Source organism: Halteromyces radiatus (genome assembly GCF_025201355.1).
Source record: "Halteromyces radiatus strain CBS 162.75 chromosome Unknown BX664scaffold_4, whole genome shotgun sequence".
Lineage (NCBI taxonomy): Eukaryota > Fungi > Mucoromycota > Mucoromycetes > Mucorales > Cunninghamellaceae > Halteromyces > Halteromyces radiatus.
This window is the reverse complement of record NW_026251690.1, coordinates 2398051-2418952: the sequence shown is the minus strand read 5'-3', so window position 1 is coordinate 2418952 and position 20902 is coordinate 2398051. Positions and strand designations below refer to the sequence as shown.

Here is a 20902-nt window from a genome sequence, read left to right as displayed (position 1 = left end):
GGGAGTTTGAAACATTACGTCGTCTGACAGGTGGAGAGAGAGAGAGAATGAGGTGAGATCAATAAGTGCCCACTTTTTTTTTTTGAACTGATCGTATTGATCTCCGCAAAACGTACGCTTTTATTAAACACCACTTTAGTTATTCATAACATATGAAGATGAACTTGTCCGTTTCCTATACCACCCGATTTAATGCACCCGACCTTTCCCATCAACTGTCTTTTCCTTTTTTTTTTTCTTATATTCAGAGCTCAATTTTTTTTTTTTTTTTTTCAAGATGATTATCATAAAAATTACTTTTTGTCATTATCAATGAGGCAATGAAGAGTTTTAGCATAAAAAAGAAAAAAAAAATAGACTTTACTGGAAAGTTAAACCCTCTTCGGAGAGTCAAACGTTTACTTGTTCAAACAAGTGACCTAGTGTTACTCAAACCACACACATGAAAGACATTCAGTTTAAGTTACGCACAAACATTTCATAGCATGGAATTTTTTTTTTTTACACGCTTTCCTTTTTTATCCTTTCCCCTACATCAACTGATTTTACATAAGAGAGATCGCCGCTGTTCTTAGAACCAAAAGACCATATGATGATAAACAAATAGTTTATACAACATGTTTATTTTTCACACACACACACACGAAAAAACACACACACACATATATATAAAATAACTAGATTCAAACATATATATATAAGTCATTTTCCATTTTCGCATAAACTCCATTGAGATTGCTTGATTGTATTGAAGAACGAGATATGTTTTTTTTCCCTTGTTTTATTGAATAAAGTTGAAGTATACAAAGTTTGAGATATACTATATATAAATATGAATCGTAGTGTACAAAAGTAAATATATGTAAAAAAAAAAGGGAAGCCACGAAGATAAAGTAGACTAAAGTTAAAATGATGAGAATTATATACAATGGAATAGCAAAAGGAACCGATACCAAGGCTACAGAGGGTTGACATTTTTGTTCAATAAGTTGCTTGACGTAATTTCCCAAAAGCTTGAATCACCTCGACTTCATCCCGAGAAAGTTGATCAATGGAAGACGTAGTAGGTGATTCATCCATAGGATTGCACATATCAGCTATTGATAATCGACGGTAAGTTATCCAATGATGCTTGTTGTTATCAAAGAAGTGATCATCCACATCGTCATCATCATCTTCGTCATCTGATGATGAAGCAGTTGAAGAGGAATCCAATAATGATGTAGAGCATAATGAAGAAGGTGAAGCTGGTCCAAGATGATGCTGATATTGTTGATGATTATCGGAGGTAACAATGGAAGAAGGTCGCTGAAGTATTACTCTATCATCCTTATCGACAGTAGGTAAAGAAGGACAAGATGATTGTTTCTGTTGTCGTTGTTGTCGTTGTTGATTATCAATAGGATTTCTTAGATGTGTTTGAGTATGTTGCATCATGTTATCAAATCTTGAAAAAGTCTTGTTACAATCAGGCACAATACATAAGAATGGTTTCTATAATAAAATAAATAAATTCTAATTAACCTTCACGTATATCATTCATTTAATCTATATTATATTATTCACTTGCCTCTCCTGTATGTTTTCTGTTACCAAAAAAAAAAAAAAAAGGTAAATTAGTCTTCTTTGCTTTATTTCAATAGTTAAAATAATTACCTTGTATGTCGAGCAAGATGTTCACCTCGAGTAAAAACCATTTTGCAATCACCAAAACCAGAACATTGAAAAAGTTTGGAAGATCTTTGTTTCTTTTGAGTAGCAGGCATAGAAAAAAAAAAAAAAGAAAAAGAAAGTGTGAAAAAAAAGTGAAAAGAAATGGAAAAAGAAACAAGAAACAGAAAAAGTTTAAACATGATACTTTTATACTCCAAAAAAGAAAAGACGGAATCTCAAAATTTAGGGAGAACAGTAAAATAGAACACAATAGGTTGAAAAAAAAAAGGCACATTTAAGTTTGTTGAGCGTGGGACAGTTCTAGGCACCAAAATGTGGGATGATAAAGACTCATTTTTTCATATCTCCCATGATGATAATGGTTTGCATATATTATATGATTTCATTCATTTCATGAGAAACAAGTGGATGATGAAACAATCCTATTCGGTCTATTGGAATTCTCTTTAAACTATAATTATCTCATCCTTTTTTTAATTTTAATTTGTTTGTTTGTTTGTTGATTCTTTTGAGCTAATGATTACCCTTTTTTTTTTCTTATTCTTCTTCTTCTCTATTTGACAGTTGACAATCATCCTATTCTCAGAGAAAAAATGTGTCAATTTTGGAAAACATGACATATTAAAAAAAAAAAACAAAAGGTTTAGGTTCAACTTTCGTAAGTATATCAATTATCTCACACACCATCATCCACGTGGAACCCGACTGAATGAAAGTTTGATGGATTAAAAAAGGACCCTCGGTATGATCAATGCAAAATAACGAAACCATCGGGGTTTATCGATCGCATGAATCGACCTTTAGTGTCAAAGCATAAGACACTAAGAAGGGGTCTTGAGAAAAGTTGAATGATCTAAACCAAGTTTAGCAAAGATGGATGATATCATTTTGTTCTTCCTTTTGATTAAATAATAATATTCAATGATGGGGAAAATAGTAGAAAATGCCATAAAAGGGTGAATGGCTATGATGATGTGTTTTGATTACAGCTGGTAGTAAAAAGGAATGATGATGATCATTGGAAAACGGGGGATTTTCTCTTTTTTTTTTTTTTTTTTTCCTTTCATCCTTTTCCAAATATCTACTAAATTCTATTTTTTTTTTTAATGACTCGTTTCCATGACTACATCATCGATCATCAATAATAACAAAGCAATTCACAGCCTAAAGATAGACCAGACTAAACAAGCATCAAGGTTGATGCAATTACCGAACGAAATTTTATTTGTCATCTTATTATATTTGCCATCCAAAGACATCCAATCATTTTTAAAAACCTGTCGTTCATTATACACATTGACGATGGGACATCATCATGAATCATTCTGGCGATATCTTGTTCAATCCAAATATCGACTTTCCTATCACCATCCTTTCCTTTCATGGTATCAACTAGCTATCTCTCGTCATGTTGATCTTATATGCCCGCATTTAAATGGACGATTGCACGATCCTTGGAAACAAGATATCGATCAATTGATCGCTCATTTAAGTACCCTCCTTTGTCATCAATATACTCAATCTACGCAAATTGGAAATCAAGCATCATTCGATTTGCAATATCGAACGCCCATTTTATGTTGTCCTTCATCATCATCATCATCATCATCATTTTCTTTTGGTATATGCTTGCATCCAGATTGTCATTTCATTGGTAACATAAAACAAAAGATAATCATCCAGTTTCATTCATTTTTCTATTATGTATAAAGGATGCGGGGATATCTTTTTTGAGCCTCAAAAAAATCCTGGGCATTTATATGGACATTACCAGAAAACAGGACATTCTATTATTTTGAAAGTATCTAGTACTCATTTTATAGAGATGTGGTGTTATGCGTGTAATCGACCCGTAAGAAAAAAAAAAAAAGTCATCGACCCATACCATTCATCTTCTCTTTTTTCTTTTTTTTTTTTTTTTGTTTGGTAGCTTGGGTATTGGGGATCGAGTGAAAGTGAATATACTAGTGCTAGTGAAAAATATATAGTAAAACAATGGATTCAACGCCTGACATGGTCTTTAGATATGGTAGATCGTCATCATGGGCAGATGGTCCCACACCTCGTTCGTCGTCAATGGGAACTAAGACTTTTGTTATCAAAAACACAGTCTCCATGTTATCTTTTGGATAGTCAATGGTTCTATGCTTGGATTAATTATCTTTCTTCACCCTCCATGGATCCTCCTTCCTCAATGCCTCAACATGATTATTTTTTAATCAATGATCATCCTCCTTCCATTCATCCTCATTTGAAACTAAATCAACATTTTGTATTGGTTTCTAGTCAATTGTATTTTTATATCCAACGTATCTATGGTATTCAAGGTCCAACCATTCATAAAGGTATTAAAAAAAAAAAAAGACAGCACCATTTCACTGTTAATCACCTTTTCCTTCTTTTATTTCATTCTATATAATAGATCAGCTATATCAAAGACAAGAATATAAAGAGCTTTTACAACAAATCGATGAATGTATTGACCATCATTTAACTACCTAGTGCATTTGAATAAACTAACTAATCTACAAATTTTTTCATATCATCCCTTCTTCACTATTTTGTCATAACATAAATTTGGTTCTCTAATTTCAACAAGAGAGAGTCTTGAGAGGTATTCTTCTTTTTCCACCAAGGTTTTCAGTGTTTGATGTACAAATTGAGTCAGATGGTCTATATGTGAAGGATAATCAATGGATGCAAATAAATGACAGTGTAACCTATCTCTGTTTTTCAGCTTACCAATCCAATGCACCGGTCATATCATCTAATAGTAGCAAAGTTGGTTTTCATATCAAGGCCCGTGCTAATCAGGGTTTGAGAAAAAAAAATATCCATCATTAGTCTATGTGAGACATTACCATATCCATCAGCTTTTTTTTTCTATTTATTACCTAGTAAATACTTTTGATATCATCATTTGTCTCTTTCTTTTTTTCTAGTACCGTTTCATAACTACTAGGTAATGCGATGATGACCATTGGCAAGTCGATATACTTGTTCCACTGAAACCCTAATAACAGCGATCTGTTCCTATAAAAGGTAAAAAAAAAATTTCATTTAAAAAGATATACACAAACACAAACACGAACACAAACACAATATATATACTATACGAAAACAAATATATATATATATATATGTAAACATACGCATACAAACATATATTTCTCTTAATTACTTACGAGAGCCTGTTACTACATTTGCATGAATAGGAAAGGATTGTGGTACTTGATCAATCAATTCAAACATTTGACACCATTGAATCAGGTTTTTGTCTCCATTTGGCGAGAAAAAAAAAAAAAAAAAGAAAAGAAGACAGAGATTGGCCATTGACAAGATTTGTCCAATTTGGTGAGATCCGTGCATTTGAAGAAGGGTTTGAATAATAATCGTTTTCCCACTATCATTAAAATGTATATCGTTGTTTAGGTGATACAATGAAATGTTTGTTTGTTTGTTTGTTTTTTTTTTGTTGCCTTTTGCCTGTATTTCCGATCCATTTGCCCTGTGGTACTCGTCGAGACTCACGTTCGATAACAAGTTTTTTTGATTTTCAACGCCAAGGTGACCACAAAAGAATCTGGCTACACAAACAGAAATAGACATTTCCGAGGTAGTTGTACCATCATGATCAATCTCGATCTTTTGTACCTTGTAGGATGAGAAAGATAACCTGACTAGGACCCTGCCCATGCTATTGATGATTCCAATAGATATCTATATTAAAAAAGAAAAGAACAAAATCACACCATTATTGACTTGTCCACTTCGCCTCATTTCCCTTTTTTGTTCATTTCCTCTATCAGATCATCTTTTATTTACTTACCTATAGATACGATATGACATAGCACCATAAAAGCAAACAAGACCGGAACAATAGTAACAGAATGTAAATCATATTTCACTGAAAGAACCAAATGGGTACCCAAATGTATTATTTATTAATGATAAAAATTTTAATAAATAATAATAATACTAGTAAAAAAAAAAAAAAGGATGTTCAATACCAAGTCTTCACCAATGAAAATCTTGTTTCACTTACCGGAATAAGATATCTTTTGATGTAGAAAGAACAGAGATAAGCATATGATTAGTAAAAGAATAGATAATATTAGTTCATTGGGTTCTTGTGCTACTCCTTTCACCTTTTAAATTTACCTTTTGTAGATTAAATATGCTTTCTTTCACACCGTAGATAAAGTCATAAAAGGATCTAAAATATGACCTGCCAATTTTCAAACTGTTTATAAAGATACGCCAAGGTGCCTTTAAAGATCGCATTTTAGTCCAAGCACTTGAATAATATCAGTCGTTACAGTAATCTATATGAAATGAATGAATAGTAAATATTATAGTCCAACCTTTTTTTTTTTTTTTTTTTTTTTTTTTTTTTTTTTTGCCAATCCTAGTCTATTATATCGATCACTTGCCTCATCAAAAAATATTGAGATGTGGCCTTTGATTTGTTTTGTACGTCGATAAGTATGCTGATTGATCAAAATAATGGATCACTGTTCCTTCAACCACCATCAATGGAAGAGCAATAAACATGGCAATCAAAGTCGATTTCCAATACATATGTAGGATCCTCACTCTGCCTGACAGGACAACACGTAAGAATACCAACTTCTGATCCTTGCTAGCTCGTCCAAGTTGGTAATGTTTTCCCCCAGTATTGATCACCTTGTTGAATCTATAAAGAAGGCGAATTACATGATGAATCCTTTGAATCATACTCCATCATATTTTCCACTTATTGACTTACTAATAACTGATAATCATTGTTATCTTTTCTTGATGAACAAGCCTAATTATTAAATTGCATCTTATCCAATTCTTCATCGACTGACAAATTTGATTTCATCTATTAAAATAGTCATAGTGATAAAAGATGGGCCTTATTAATTGGACATTTTCAATTCCTTTTCTTTTTTTATTACTAATAAATAAGATTGAAAGATCTTGAATAAAAACGTGTGCAATGGCTAACCTAAATGATAAAAATTAGTTTGAATGTCGTTAGCAATTACTAACCATAAGTTTCTACATTCATTTTTTATTCATCTTACTGTTTCTTTTGGATTGACAATAACAAAGAAGAGTCCATAATGAGATAGTTGCCTATTTTTTGAGTTGTTGACTGATAATATCGTGCAGACCGGTGGATTGACATGGTTCAGGGTCACATCCCAAAAATCGGATCGTCTAAAAGCAATATTTCGAAATATAGAGTCGCTGGAGCTCCGTTGTATGAATCATACCAAGTTGACGATAACTATTGATAGGAGAAGTTGACTTTGTATCGCAGGAAAGTTCATTGTTCCCATGGTGTAAAGTATTTTTTTTTTTGTCAGAGTAAGCATGTTATTGTAATATCATTGAGAATTATAACGCACTTTCGTATCAAGCTATTCATATTAATCGCAGAAGTCCATCGTAGTTATTCGAAGGGTCAAACTAGTCGTTCAAAAGCTAATGTCATCAACATCAGAAGAAGAAGGAGAGATAAAGAGATCAAGGTTAGGTTGGTGTTGTGAGTACAACTGATGATAAAGCAGTTCATACATGAGGAAAAGATGTATCCATATAAATGAAAAAGTGTAAGAGCGAAAAAAAAAGAGAGAGAGAGAGAACGAAAAAAAAGGAACTTAAGTCTCCATAAATCCATGCAGCTTAGACGGAAATTGAATATCATCGTGCAAAAGATTTTTTTTGAAAACTATTTGCATTTGTGATACTCGATTGGGCAGTCTACCTGCTATCGTACAAGTCGGCTTGATGTTTGGAAGTGTAAAATTTCATTATTGTCATCTTTTTTTGAATAATAATCAACTTTAACATTCTTGCAATGTGAATGACGGCAATAAGACAGAGGACATGTCAAAAAAGAAGATATATATTTGATTATGCTTTCAACTCTTATTTTTTTTTCTTCTGTCATCTATTTTCTATCTTTACTATATATTTTATTTCTATCATTTATTATTGAATAAAGTGCAGCATTAACAATGACACTAACAAAAAAATACTAACAAATCAAGATATATTGAGGAAGAGAGTGATGAAGACATTGACGTAATCCAAATTTTATTTCTACAAATATAAACAACATGAAAAAAAAAAGACAAGAGATGTTACCGTGAAAACCTAAACTAAACTAATATAATCTATTGCTTGAGTCCAATATCCTTTTCAATCAAAGTAGCAGCAATAGGATGATAGAAGTCCTTGTGTTTCAAGAAAGTATCAATAGCAAGTTGTTTTCCATTCTTGGCTTCGTGTAACAGACGGTACAATGGACGGACAAACTTCATGCGACCTTGTTCAGTGATAAATTCAACTACTTCAGGGTAGATAGGTTCATAACTGGTCACCACACAAAGGTTTTGCCAGCGGAATCGGATGTCAGCGTTGCGAATCTTTGTCAATTGGTAAAGTTCATCCATCTTTCGAATCAAAGCATGAGGCAAAGGAGCACAATCGGTAAGTCTTTCCAAGAATACAACTAAATAATAAAAAAAAAAAAATAGAAGAGTATGAATAATAATATTTCATTCTTATTTTATCATACTTTTTTGTCCAGCAGAGAATGATTCAACATCAGACGCAGTGAAACCAGAGAGATCAGTATTGTCACGAGCCTTATCCCATCGATCAGCAAGATCATAACATTGTTTGGCAAGAGTAGTATCAAATTCAGGATCCACAGGAGGCATACCAGGACCATTAATCCAGGTGTTCCAATCAATAGTATTGAGTTTATCCACTAAAGTTTGTCCATGATTCTTTTCAAAGTATTCATACAAATAATCCTTCCACTGTTCTGTTGTAATAGATTGACCAGCAAACTTTCCGACATAAGACTTCAAAAAGGGTTCAAAGATATCACCACCCCCGACGACTTTTTCAATATGATACAGCAAGTTGAAACCCTTTTCTAAAATCGTATAAAAAGGAAGAAGGTTAGTTTATAAACAGAGAATTCATTTTATCGTTTTTTTTCTTTTGTAGACTTACCATAGGGTACACTAGAGAAATAATCATCAGGATCAATACCACTACTCAAATCAGGTTTCAAAACAGTTGCAGGGGAATCAGTGCCAAATAATTCCACACTTTCTTTCAATGCCTTCCATCCGATAATAGCACTGAATTGACGTTCAGCTTCACCATGAAGTCGACCAGTAATCTTACGTTCGATGAAAACAGTATGACCTTCATTCAACTATATAACATCCCATAAAATAAAATAAAAAAAATGTCAAATTATCAATGATATGAGTTTTGCTTTCAATGTTATTTTTTACCCAAAAGTGTTCCTAGAAAGAAAGAAACATAATATCAATATCATTTCATTATTCTGATTATTAAATATAATATCTTACCCAGTTGTGAGTAGTAACCAAATTACCCATCCAACTATGAGCGATTTCATGAGCCACTACATCGACTGCACTTCTATCACCTATAAGATCAGTAAAAAAAAAAAAAAAAAAGTCAGAACAATCGTTATCATCATCTTGAAAATATGGTATATCCATTTTCATATTACCTGCTAATAATGTTGGTGTCACAAAGGTCAAGCAAGGATTCTAACATGACACAGAGAAGACAGAATTCGGAGTAAATTAACTAATAGGGACATTTCTTCTTTTTCTTTTTTTGGACATCCAAACTTACTTCCATACCACCATAAGGGAAAGAAGGAGGTAAGATCAATAAATCATAACGTCCCCATTCATAAGGTGTTAACAAATCTTCACCAGTACGGATAAATTCTTCAGTACCCTATAATAGATATATGTTAGTAATTTAAGATAATGATAAAAAAAAAACTTACGTTAAATTCCCAAGCAGCTTGTTCTATGACTTCAGGTTCACACCAAACGGAACTACGAGGACCAATTTCACGAGATACCAAGTTACCAGCAGCAATGGCGATCAAATAACTAGGAATGGAAGTACGTTGTTCAAATCCATAGGTAGTTAATCCATTGGTACCTTGAACTTCCCCTGTCTTGAGAGCAGACATGATTACAGGTAAAGGAGACGTGACAGAAGCAGAATAAGTTAATTTGATAGCAGGAGAATCTTGACAAGGACAGAAAGCACGAGCATGAATGGCTTGACATTGAGAGAACAAGTAAGGTTGTTTCTTGCCAACAGTTTGTCTATTGTTTAATAAATATCAGTTTCAATAGATATATATATATATTTCAAAAAAAAAAAGATACTTACTCAGGTTCCAAGAATTGAATAGCAGTACATTTATCAGTAGTATTATAGTCAATCTTCAATTGGAACTTTGTACCAGCAGTGACAATAGGTTGAGCAAGTTGAATAGTAAGGGCAGAACCAAGACAAGGGTGACGTTCACTAATAGTATACTATTGGAAAAGAAAAGAAAAAAATAAGTAATATACTTCATATATATATATATATATATATATAAACATACGGTAAGATCTTGTTCGTTCAAAGAAACACGTTGAATATCCAAATAACTAGAGTCCAAAATAACCTTGTCAACGTTATCTTCCAAAGTATGCAGATCCAAAATAACGTGACCAGAGATATTCTTTTTATCAAAAGAGATAGTCCAATCCAAATGTAAGTGAGTATTTTTGACTTGCTTCAAGTTAGCCAAACTACTAGGATCTTTTGCTATGGAATGGTGTAAACACATTATGATTCTTGAAGAGAAAGAGAAAGAAAATAAACAAGATTCGGGGAAACAGGCGATTTTCTCGTGAGAAAAAAAAATTATCTCCTCCGCTTAATAACAATGCGAACACGTCTGTCTATTGGTCAAACATTTACCCGAATAAAATATCCTTTTTTTTGTTCTTCGTTCCTGTTTTTTTTTTTCCTTTCTTCTTTTATTTTCAGGTACGATACTAATTATACCAATGGTAAGTTTATAGACACTTCTTCTTGTCCTAATTGGATCTAATAAAAGTCTTTTTTTTTTATAATCGAATAGAAGGTTTCTCAAACCGAATTCAAACCTTCAGAGCTCTCTTTTGGTGGTGGCGCACTTTCTGGTGCTTATGATGCTATCGCTGATCATTGGCCTGTAGAAGCTTGTCGAGAAGCTTTATTATCTGGTAAGTTAAAAAAAAAAAAAAACTTCAATCCTCATTTAGTTAATTTCTACTATCGACGATTGATTTATTATTTAGAATACAATATCTAACATTCCTCCTTTTTTTTTTTTATTTTTTATTTTTATCGTGCTGTATTTGGCTATCTAGGCATCAATACTTTTGACACATCACCATATTATGGGAAAAGTGAATACATATTGGGTGATGCTTTGGAACAAATCAAGGACGAATTTCCTCGGTCAACATATTATCTTGAAACCAAAGTCGGACGCTATGGTTATACTCCAAAAGATTTTGATTATAGTACCCAACGAACTTTGGAAAGTGTTGCTGAAAGCATGAAAAGATTGAAAACAGATTATATTGACGTGGTATTATGTCATGATGTGGAATTTGTGGAATTCGATCAAGTTGTAGGTGAAAATGGTGCTCTGAAAGCTTTATTTCAACTCAAGACTGAAGGAAAAATCAAATACGTAGGATGTTCAGGTATGACAGAGAGAAAAAAAAAAACAAGAACTAGCAAACATATATGACTGAATGATGTTTAGAATATGATTTCATTTATTTGTCTTTATCATTTTATTCTAGGTTATCCTCTTCCTATTCTTCTAAAGATCGCTCAACATCAAAATGAAAAAGGCCAACCCTTGGATGTCATCTTATCTTACAGTCATTACAACCTCCAAAATACATCTTTGGCTGATTATGCATCTTTATTCCGTCAAGCTGGTGTTCGATATATTTTGAATGCTTCACCACTCAATATGGCATTATTCCGAGAGGCTGGTCCCCCAGAATGGCATCCAGCTCATAGTGAACTACGACAAGCCGCTCAACAATGTGCTCAAGTAGCTAAGGACAATGGTCTCAATATCTCTACCTTGGCATCCATGTTTGCATTCAGTGGAAGATCAGCTTTTCAATTGGATAGTACCGTCATTGGATTGGAAAAGAAAGAAGAAGTACAGCAAGCCGTAGCGGCATGGAAGGTGGTCAAGGCACGAGAAGAAGGCTCTATTCAAGTCCCTGATATTGAAACCAAAGTTTTAGATCAAATCAATTCTCTTTTGGAACCATATAAAAACTACTCTTGGCAAAGTCCAACACCCAAAGAACTTGGTTTAGTTTAATACGATGAATTATTTACTTAATAAAATCTTTTTTTTTTTTTTTTTTGTGATGAACCTTACTTTTTACCTTTTTATGTTTTAAGGAACGTTCTGATATCTGATTGGTGCTTGAAATCAGGTTATTATCTAGATGTTCGTTTGTTTGCTAGGAAACTTGGACAATGGATGATCTGAATGGTATATGATGATGGGATGTTGATGATGATATTTTGTGACTACTGGGAATATCGAGGACAATTTGAACGAGACGAATGATATTGAAGTCAATCAACATCATGGATCATCATCATTGACACTATCGTCTTCAGCCAACATCAATAAACAGCTATCAGTGATCATCTATCTTTTTCTAAAAAAAAAAAAAAAACATCCGAATTTGAATACAACGTTCTCGAGTGACATCAATGGCGACTCGTTACTTCCACAAAAAAAAAAAAAAAGATTCTCAATTGAACTAAAATCTAAAGTTTATTATTTTCTTTAATTTGATTCATCTCCATGGTAGAAACGAGACAGTCCAAAGGAGAGATCATTCTTTATTAAGATTTCTGATTCATCATCAATTATGATGGAAAAGAAAAAAAAAAAAAGAGAGATTCTAAGGATCTAAGCGACAGCGCGACAGATACCTGAGCCAGAAGTATATTGGGAAGGACCAGTACCACGAGGAAGCTTGACAGTAGGGACGGTGGTAGATGCAACTTGACAGTTATCATCGTCGAAAGCAGTACATTCAGCATCCAAGGGGAAGGTCACGGTAGCAAGGATACCACCATCTTTCTTGATGGGAAGACATTCACCATATTCGACGGTTTGTTCGACATCCTTGTTGGAGTACTTCACAGTGAAGGAGGCAGCTTCGGCAGTGAAGACCATACCAAGAGCAAGGATGGAAAGACAAGTAAACTTCATGATGATTAGTTAAATAGAATCAAAGGATGATTTGATATATAAAAGAAAATCATCGAAAGGCGTACCTACTTTTTATACCTTTTTAAAGAATGAATCACTTTCTATCGTTCTCTTCTCAATTTCACCACTTGTTCTTTTCAATACACATGTCATTCTGAAATGATTTTTGAATAATTAACTGTAAACTGCTGCATACTTCGGAGAAGATGTATGTAGTATGAATGCTAGGAGGGCAAAATCAAAATACTTGTCTTTATACTTTAGTTATGTAGTGGAAATAAACAAGGCATCAAGGATTTGTTATAAGAGAATAAGAACTATTGAGAGAATGGAAGTTTTTTTTTTTTTCTTAGATTCATTCTATTAGTTTCATTTAATATTTACAATATAATATTGCTCCTTCTTCTATGTGGAGAACTAAGGTGTTGAACTCCGAGTTTATAGTGAAACAGAATATTGAGGAGTAATGGTAGAATATTCCTTTTTTTTTTTTTTTTTTGATCGTCCTTCTTTTATATTGATGATCGTAACCTATCTATTATAATCGACATTATTATGATGAATCGTTGATATAATATATATCATCATTAGAATTGATCTACTTGATTTTTTTTTCTCTGTAGAGATGCCAAAGAAGATATGAAGGATACATATATATATATATATATATATATATATATATTATATAAATCTATCATCAAAGGAATAAAAATAACTATTCACACAGGATAAATTAGTATAGAGAAGTGATGATGTTAAGGTGGTACACTACCAATTAGGCTCTCGGGGTATTTTTTCCTTTTATTTTCTTTTTTCTTCTGGTGTGTTTGATACATCATTGTAGTGATTCATTATTTAATAGCATCATTTAAGTATCATCATTCAAAATAAAAAAAAAAAAGAAACTTTAAGTTGATTGGATCTATACATCGTCCATCAGTTATCGTCTATGGAGGTCACATATCATCTTATATCATTCATCATCCCGTCATCCGTCATTCATCATCCTGCAACAATAGTTTACTATCCATTACCATCAATCATCATCAACGTTCATTAAGAGTTGAATTAAAAATCTTTCGTTAGAGAGGTAGAGGAGGATTATATGGGAAACTACAATAAGCCATGAAGCTATCAATGCATCACTAACATTGATTATAAATTTATGTAATACATGTTGGGGGAAATCAAGCTCATAGTTGGCATTATGCTGATCATATGAAAACACCAGATGACAAAACAAAAAAAAAACCAATGGTCAATTAAATTATCTATTTTCTCGATAAGGAACCCATCCTTCTTTCTTTTTTTTTCTATACTCACATCTACATATGGTTGAATTTAGTCAATGTGAAAAAAAAAAGATGAATGGGGTTGTTTCTAAAAATGAATAATAAAAAAAGAAACTATTTGAAATGGATGCCAAAGAGAAAAACTTGAAACGTAAGGAAAACCATGGTTAGTTGTGTGGGAGCGCTTGTGGTACCTGACCCTTGACACTTGGTATCCAAATAAAGAACGCGCATGTGTCAGTTCGCCCATCCTTTTTTTTTTTTTTTTTTTTTTGCTCAGCCGGAAGCCAAGTTACGTTAAGAATGCTGTACCACTTGATCAAATAGTCCTACCTCAAATAGAATAAGGTAGAAAAAAAAGTTTAAATGTGCCCCTATTTTAAGAGTAGATGCAAAAGAAAAAAAAGTTGTTGGTGCACGTACCTTTTTCATCAATATCATGATCATCAATATAAACAAAATGGAACCTAGTGTCATTTGATACCCCAGCAACAATGTTTTTCTCTTTTGTTTTGACATGCCCCCCAATCTATCATCACTTCCAAATCCCGATAGACATAAAGTGGAACTGTAACATGACAAATGCAGATTCATAACATGACGAAGCCAAGACATCACAACCAAAAAAAAAAAAAAAAAAAAAAAAAATCCATTGATCCATTTTTATTGAAAATGTATAGTTACGACTAAACTACAAACTTTTTAAAGTTTTGATTGAGAAGGTACCATATTCTCCGGAACTTCGATATCTATTCCAGAGATCACTTGTTGAGCAAATGTCTTTCCTTGACGATCAATCACCATGGAGCTTAGTCCACCTCCACCTATTATGATGATGATCATCATGATAAATAAAAAGAAAGAAAAAAAAATAAGTATCATTTCTATATATTAAAGGGATGAAAAGCTTGTCTTACCTAAGGAATGAGTAAGCACAAAATTCAATGCGTGTAATCCAGGTAGTTCAAATCTTGTCACTGAGCCCTTGCACAAGTGCTTCATATAATCCGCCATCACTTTCTCCGTCAAAGATCGCTTGATATAAGGCAAGTATTCCGGACGTCGAGCAATAATACCTATTCGGCAAACGAACAAGAAAAAAGAAAAAAAAAGATGATCAGTTTTTTTTTTTTTTTTTTTTGGTGACACAGATTTCATTCTAACCTATTTTAATTCATGACAAGAAGACTTACCAATATTTGACACATCTCCTTTATCACCACTTCGTCCATAAGCCAAATGAATCAACTTTGTCTTGACCAAAGGAATCTTGATATCAGGTTCAGGAATACTAGATACAGTAGGAGGTATAGCAAAACTTGCGTTTTCATCCCAAGCATCCCATTCTAAAGTTTGATGAGTTCCAGTACCTACCATCAACTTGGTTCGAATATCCGCCTTGGGCACCAAACAAGGGAAATGGACCATATTAGGAACAGGCTTAGGACGCCCAGCACCACCACCAGTAATACCAGGAGCCATACAAGTAGCAGACTGATATAGATATAAATATATATATAGGATGAATAAAGATAAAAATGTTAGAGCACAGCTATACCTATATACATATATGTCTAGTCTTTTTTTTTTTTTTTTGTCATTGTTTATCTTACCGGAATCACTTCCATAGCGAATAATCCCAAAGCGGCTGTATCATCATGATGTCCAGTGAGACGTAACACCACTTCTCGGGTATCAGCACATTTGCCATTAGCGCCAAAGATTGATTCAGTACCAAGGGCTTCCATGTTATAGTCTCGTAAAGGTGCCATACCACGTTCTTTGAGCATACCATCCACACGTTTATGAATAGCTTGACCGACTGCAATTGCCTAATAATAATAATAATAATTTTAATGATATTAAAGAAAGAAAAAAAAAGAAGAAGACATATAAGTAAGTGAGAAACAAAAAAAAAAAAAAAAGGATATATATGTTCAAGATGAGTCATCAGAATTGATCAGATCACATCACTATTTCTTTTCTTACTTTTTCTTTTGCTTCAGCACCACCGATTAATAATTCACCAGAAAGTTTCCATCCATCCAAAAAGGTACCAGAACATTTCAACCAAGGAGATGGTTGAAAACCTTTTGCACCTTTGACTAGAATACGATTGTTTCCTACTTGACTAAGAGATACTTGACGCATATCCAAGATAACATCAGGTAATAGATAAAGAGCAGGGTCCAAGATTTCATATAAAATTTGTTCCGACACAGTGCCAATAGATACCACACCACCAGTTTGTTCAGGTTTGGTAACAATAAATTCACCATGATGATCGAATTCCACAATAGGATAACCCATATTACTATAACCACCATAAGGAGAGAAAGCAGCTTGCCGCCAATCAGTAAAATTACCACCAGTAGCATGACATCCACATTCGATGATATGTCCCGCCAAAGACGCAGAGGCCAACAAATCATAATAATTGGATTGGCTGGGTTTCCATTGGTATTCATGCATCAAAGGACCTACCACAAGAGCAGAATCAACAACACGACCAGTGACAACAATATGAGCACCTTGATCCAAAGCTGCCGCTACTGCAGTAGCACCCAAATATGCATTCATGGATAGAATAGGTTCATCATTAGTTGGCATACGATCAGCATCCTTGGTATGATCAACAGGTGAGACGGTGGAGAATGAATGAATTTCTTTGAAGCTTTCCAATGTGGGTGATTCTTTATCAGCAAGTAAATCATCACCATAAACAGCTGCTACCTTGATACCTTGAATATTCATCTTGACCAAAAGTGCTTCGATGGCTTCTTTGCAACCAACAGGATCCAATCCTCCAGCATTCGTTACTACTTTGGTACCGTTCTTGATCAAAGCAGATAATTGTGGTCGTAACACTAAACTAATGAATTCGTTGATAAAATCGATACCCTTTTCTTTGCCTTGCATAATACGTCGTTGGCGTCGAGCTGCTAAAATACCCATTGTCACTTCTATATATGTTTAATTCAAATAAAGAAACTAATGAATCTTTTTTTTTTTTCATTATGAGAGTTTTTTTTTTTTTCTTTTTTTTTTTTTTTTTATTATTACCAGCAAGATAATCGGCTACAAGATAATCAAGATTTGATCCTTCATGTTTCACTAATTGAGCAGCAGCAGCAGTGGAATCACCCCCTTGAAAATAAAATAAATGAGTGAATAAAGAAGAATTATAGGTTCAATAACAAGTTCTTACAAAATGCAGAATAACATCCGATACGCACAGGTCGTTGAGTTGTAGACTTTAATAACATTTGAATTAGTATTTTAAAGGAATAATAACAAAGTAAAAGATATAAAATAAGAAAAATAAAAAGTTAAGATGGGTATTTAACATGAGTAAAAAAAAGAAATAAAAGTGAAAAAGTGTGGGGAAGCTTCCATCTTTTCATATGTGAGAGTGAAAAACTGAACGGACTTCTAAATTCATCTCATAGCCTACTACACGTCTTTTTTTCTTCTTTTTGTATGAAAAGGGTATGGATAATAAGGATGATAATTCAGCATTAAGTATACAAGTGAATGAAAATAAAATAAAAATGATAAAAGATCATTATGAAAATATGATCATGATTACTAGATAGACATCTTCAAGTCATAAGTAGTCATCGACTTTATTCCTAAAAGGGAATCTCCCCCATTTTACCTATAAATTCTTTTTAATTTGAATGAATTGAACAGATATATATATATATATATATATATATATATATATTGGTGATTTAAAAAAGAGATATATCCTAATTCCTTTCATTTTTTTTTCTTAAACGAGTGATTATATTATTATTATACATCCGGGGTTAAAAAGACATTATAGTAAGATTATATAGTGTGATAGCATTATATGCATATATTATAATATATATGTATGATGAAATAGATGAGCATGTTGTGTCCGTGTGTATAATTGATATTATCTAGGGAAAATATTAGAATCAAATGAGAACAATTGGTGTGAGACTTTTTTCAAAGAAAACAAGAAGGAAAAAACTTTGAGTAAAAGATGTGTAACACTGTCAAAAATGCATTAGTGAGAGTGGGGGGGGGAGAAATAGAAATTTATTGAACTAACAAGGGAATATGACTGACAAAAAGATCATTACATTAGAGACAAGTAGATTTTATCGAAGATAAGACTAAAAAAAAAAAAAAGAAAAAAAAAAAAGAAAAGAAAAAAAAGAAAAGAAAAAAAAGAAATCATATTGTCAAAATAAATAATCACATTGTACCCTGAAATTTAACTGATTAAAATATTTCATTATATATTTTATCATAGATCATTTTAAAAAAAAATGGATATTAACTAAAAGACCATCATGATGTGGGGGCACAATAGTAAAAGAAAAACGAACGGTTGAACAAATGTCGGGAAAAGGGAGGACAAGGGGGTGGGTGGAGAGGGAGTACGGCGGACAATGAAAGACAAAGCAAACGGACCAGTTCCTAAAAAAGAGATCAAAAGGAATAAAAACCACTCTCTTTTTTTTTTTTTTTTATCGCCTTCTTTTATTTTCTTCTTCTTCTTTACCTTTTTTCTCTTTTTTCTTTTTGGTGATGCATAAATAAACCTATTACATATATTTTCTTTATTCATTCATACATATACATTCATACAATAAACAACAACTACAAACAACAACAACAAGAACAATAAAGAAAAAGGGTAACCATGGTTTCAACTGACTTGCAAGATGCAACAAATGATGTTTGGTTTCATATACGTTCGATTGCCACTGGAAACCTCATTACATGTATTTCTTCTGATTCCTCCTCCTTTCTTCGCTCACAAGTTTATGTATGTCCATATCAACAACAATCTGATTATGCACTATGGACATGGGATGGTTCCTTCTTACGGAATAAAGCAAGTCAATTGGTCTTGGATATAAGAAAAGGTAATAATAATAATAATAATAATAATATCTTCTTTTTTTTTTTATGTATTTAACTTTTCTTTTTTTTTAACAACAACATATTCTTATAGGTCGATTACGTATGATGGAAGATACGGAAATATGTCTTTTTACAATGAAATCGCCAGAAGACGCGCATAATCAATTATGGGGATGCAAAGATGTCGTGGATGATCTCGGTAGGAAACAACAAGGTAGTTTCATTTACTCTCTCCGCAATGAAGAATGGGTATTGGATATTGGTCAAATCGATGAAAAATACAATAACTATAACAAATTGATTTTATTTCCCAGTCAAACCATCGATAATGAAAATCAACGTTGGATTCTAGAGCCAGTAACAACATCTTTATCTTCAACAACTACAAAACCACAAGATATTTCTTCTTTACGACCATCATCAACTGGAGTATCTGAAATTAATACAACAAGTACTACACATCAGGATGCCCAATCTTATCATGAATTCTCTTTTTCTTCAAGTCGATCTTCTTCTTCGGTTGATCTAGCTGGCATGGATTTCCCCTATGGTTTAATGCCCGCTAAACGTGGTTCTCAAAGTTCCGTATTGGCTTCTTCCTTATCCACTTTTAAAGAAAATCATCAATTGGCTTATATTCAACGAGCATCAAATCTCAAGTAAATATTATTAATAATATATAACTTTTTTTTCTTTCTTTCTTTCTAACTTATTGATTTTATAATAGTGACAAGTCAATAGCCATGGCCGTAGCTTATGAAACTTGGCAAACTTGGAAAAAAGATCAACTTGATCAAACTATCAATACGGATTTACCACTCAAGGAAAGACAAGACAAACTTCGGGTTTCTTTACAGTCATTGGCACGTACAGAAGTAAGTGAATAAAGGAATGTATTAATGATTGATAATCATATGACAATGAACCTTACTTCTTTTTTTTTTTTTTTTTCTAGGCCACGCGTCTTTTAAATGATACCAATACCAACATCAACTCAACTCATCAACAATCTGTATTAACCTTAACTAATCGATATATTATTCAACTTTATGAACAGTTACCTTCTACTCCATGAATTCTTTTATTTTTTTTATTTTTTATTTTTCATGTATTCTTCTCCTTACTCCTTCCATTATCCTTTATTTTTGCATATATTAAGATATTATCCCTAAGTTTTCTTAACTCCATCTCATTTGTACATGATTTTTATTTCTTTATTTTTTTTTTCTCGGTCTCTCTCTCTCTCTTTCTTTCACAAACACATGCAACATTATTCCCAGTTATATCACACCTTTTTTTTTTTTGTATGAATTTCTTTCTTTTCTTTTCTTTTCTTTTTTTTTCTTTTTGTCATTTTCTACATTATCTCATAAAAATAAAAATATTCTTTTGTTGTCTTTATTATAATTATTATTCCTTTCTCTCTACCATTTTAATATTTATTAAATAAACCGTTTGATTATCATAAAAACAGTTTATCCGTGGAATTTCAATCCCTTTTTTGATTTGTGTGACCTGACCCGGGAGTGATCAAAAATGATACTCCAATCTGGGTTCCAATTTCCAGGTTACCAGGTGTTTTTTTTTTTGATAGATTTTCTTTCTTACTTTTTTTTTTTATTTCTTTCTTTGTTCTCGACTTTTTCCGAATGCAAGTCAAACTTCGGGTACCTTTGCGCAACATACCTACGCGCTCTTGGTCAAGATCATTTAGCCTAGATGTAAGTTTCATTTTCTATTGTCACTAAACCTAGTTCTTTCCACTCATCGTTTTCTTCTTCTTCTTTGTTTTCTTAGCAAAGACAACGTTTATCAAGACAGTTCCTTCCTTTGACCAAAGAAAGTACTCTTGCTTATACAGAAAATGCTTCCATTA

At 32.7% G+C, this 20902-nt stretch overlaps 8 protein-coding genes across 8 annotated transcripts; 3 read left to right on the top strand and 5 right to left on the bottom strand.

The window, feature by feature from the left end:
* Nucleotides 1-743: 743 nt before the first annotated feature.
* BX664DRAFT_333458 (uncharacterized protein) lies at nucleotides 744-1797 on the bottom strand. Its single transcript, XM_051545519.1, has 3 exons — nucleotides 1657-1797; nucleotides 1571-1586; nucleotides 744-1494 (listed from the first exon to the last, which is right to left on the bottom strand). The coding sequence occupies exons 1-3, from the start codon at nucleotides 1764-1766 to the stop codon at nucleotides 982-984; spliced, it is 639 nt and encodes a 212-aa protein (XP_051400453.1). The 5' UTR covers nucleotides 1767-1797; the 3' UTR covers nucleotides 744-981.
* Nucleotides 1798-2976: 1179 nt separating this feature from the next.
* On the top strand, nucleotides 2977-4586 carry BX664DRAFT_359148 (uncharacterized protein; the record flags this gene model as incomplete). Its single annotated transcript, XM_051548077.1, has 4 exons — nucleotides 2977-3295; nucleotides 3387-3526; nucleotides 3605-4019; nucleotides 4097-4586. The coding sequence occupies 4 exons, from the start codon at nucleotides 2977-2979 to the stop codon at nucleotides 4174-4176; spliced, it is 954 nt and encodes a 317-aa protein (XP_051400452.1). The 3' UTR covers nucleotides 4177-4586.
* BX664DRAFT_314799 (uncharacterized protein) lies at nucleotides 4569-7004 on the bottom strand (the record flags this gene model as incomplete). The annotated part of the gene is made up of 7 exons (XM_051542672.1): nucleotides 4569-4707; nucleotides 4856-4952; nucleotides 5504-5581; nucleotides 5720-5732; nucleotides 5836-5971; nucleotides 6152-6360; nucleotides 6939-7004. 7 exons carry the CDS (start codon nucleotides 7002-7004, stop codon nucleotides 4569-4571), a joined length of 738 nt encoding a protein of 245 aa, XP_051400451.1.
* A 685-nt stretch (nucleotides 7005-7689) lies between these two features.
* Nucleotides 7690-10405, bottom strand: BX664DRAFT_333450 (peptidase family M1-domain-containing protein). Its single transcript, XM_051545518.1, has 10 exons — nucleotides 10136-10405; nucleotides 9916-10064; nucleotides 9518-9848; nucleotides 9358-9465; nucleotides 9230-9269; nucleotides 9063-9142; nucleotides 8985-8996; nucleotides 8695-8902; nucleotides 8249-8614; nucleotides 7690-8182 (listed from the first exon to the last, which is right to left on the bottom strand). The coding sequence occupies exons 1-10, from the start codon at nucleotides 10361-10363 to the stop codon at nucleotides 7845-7847; spliced, it is 1860 nt and encodes a 619-aa protein (XP_051400450.1). The 5' UTR covers nucleotides 10364-10405; the 3' UTR covers nucleotides 7690-7844.
* Nucleotides 10406-10545: 140 nt separating this feature from the next.
* On the top strand, nucleotides 10546-11950 carry BX664DRAFT_333448 (NADP-dependent oxidoreductase domain-containing protein; the record flags this gene model as incomplete). The annotated part of the gene is made up of 4 exons (XM_051545517.1): nucleotides 10546-10589; nucleotides 10661-10784; nucleotides 10932-11273; nucleotides 11376-11950. Coding segments are annotated over exons 1-4 (1006 nt in total), but the record flags the coding sequence as incomplete, so codon positions are not given.
* A 573-nt stretch (nucleotides 11951-12523) lies between these two features.
* Nucleotides 12524-12982, bottom strand: BX664DRAFT_314796 (uncharacterized protein; the record flags this gene model as incomplete). Its single annotated transcript, XM_051542671.1, has 2 exons — nucleotides 12524-12823; nucleotides 12908-12982. The coding sequence occupies 2 exons, from the start codon at nucleotides 12980-12982 to the stop codon at nucleotides 12524-12526; spliced, it is 375 nt and encodes a 124-aa protein (XP_051400448.1).
* Nucleotides 12983-14920: 1938 nt separating this feature from the next.
* Nucleotides 14921-17462, bottom strand: BX664DRAFT_137829 (uncharacterized protein). The gene is made up of 7 exons (XM_051539840.1): nucleotides 17330-17462; nucleotides 17185-17268; nucleotides 16111-17084; nucleotides 15735-15953; nucleotides 15286-15615; nucleotides 15039-15197; nucleotides 14921-14945 (listed from the first exon to the last, which is right to left on the bottom strand). The coding sequence occupies exons 1-5, from the start codon at nucleotides 17385-17387 to the stop codon at nucleotides 15286-15288; spliced, it is 1665 nt and encodes a 554-aa protein (XP_051400447.1). The 5' UTR covers nucleotides 17388-17462; the 3' UTR covers nucleotides 14921-14945; nucleotides 15039-15197.
* A 1166-nt stretch (nucleotides 17463-18628) lies between these two features.
* Nucleotides 18629-20369, top strand: BX664DRAFT_386065 (uncharacterized protein). The gene is made up of 4 exons (XM_051549299.1): nucleotides 18629-19028; nucleotides 19118-19685; nucleotides 19754-19901; nucleotides 19982-20369. The coding sequence occupies exons 1-4, from the start codon at nucleotides 18803-18805 to the stop codon at nucleotides 20099-20101; spliced, it is 1062 nt and encodes a 353-aa protein (XP_051400446.1). The 5' UTR covers nucleotides 18629-18802; the 3' UTR covers nucleotides 20102-20369.
* Nucleotides 20370-20902: the final 533 nt, after the last annotated feature.

What these genes read in the sequence shown, in the direction of transcription:
- BX664DRAFT_333458 (XM_051545519.1), bottom strand. Translation starts at nt 1,766, where the DNA reads ATGCCTGCTACTCAAAAGAAACAAAGATCTTCCAAACTTTTTCAATGT.
- BX664DRAFT_333450 (XM_051545518.1), bottom strand. Translation starts at nt 10,363, where the DNA reads ATGTGTTTACACCATTCCATAGCAAAAGATCCTAGTAGTTTGGCTAAC. An exon ending in GACACCAACATTATTAGCAG is followed by an intron (nt 9,143 to 9,229) that starts GTAATATGAAAA and finishes CTGATCTTATAG; the next exon opens with GTGATAGAAGTGCAGTCGAT. An exon ending in ATTCTCTGCTGGACAAAAAA is followed by an intron (nt 8,183 to 8,248) that starts GTATGATAAAAT and finishes TTTATTATTTAG; the next exon opens with TTGTATTCTTGGAAAGACTT.
- BX664DRAFT_137829 (XM_051539840.1), bottom strand. Translation starts at nt 17,387, where the DNA reads ATGTTATTAAAGTCTACAACTCAACGACCTGTGCGTATCGGATGTTAT. An exon ending in GTGCTGAAGCAAAAGAAAAA is followed by an intron (nt 15,954 to 16,110) that starts GTAAGAAAAGAA and finishes TATTATTATTAG; the next exon opens with GCAATTGCAGTCGGTCAAGC. An exon ending in TCGCTATGGAAGTGATTCCG is followed by an intron (nt 15,616 to 15,734) that starts GTAAGATAAACA and finishes TATCTATATCAG; the next exon opens with TCTGCTACTTGTATGGCTCC.
- BX664DRAFT_386065 (XM_051549299.1), top strand. Translation starts at nt 18,803, where the DNA reads ATGGTTTCAACTGACTTGCAAGATGCAACAAATGATGTTTGGTTTCAT. An exon ending in GGTCTTGGATATAAGAAAAG is followed by an intron (nt 19,029 to 19,117) that starts GTAATAATAATA and finishes ATATTCTTATAG; the next exon opens with GTCGATTACGTATGATGGAA. An exon ending in CAACGAGCATCAAATCTCAA is followed by an intron (nt 19,686 to 19,753) that starts GTAAATATTATT and finishes ATTTTATAATAG; the next exon opens with TGACAAGTCAATAGCCATGG.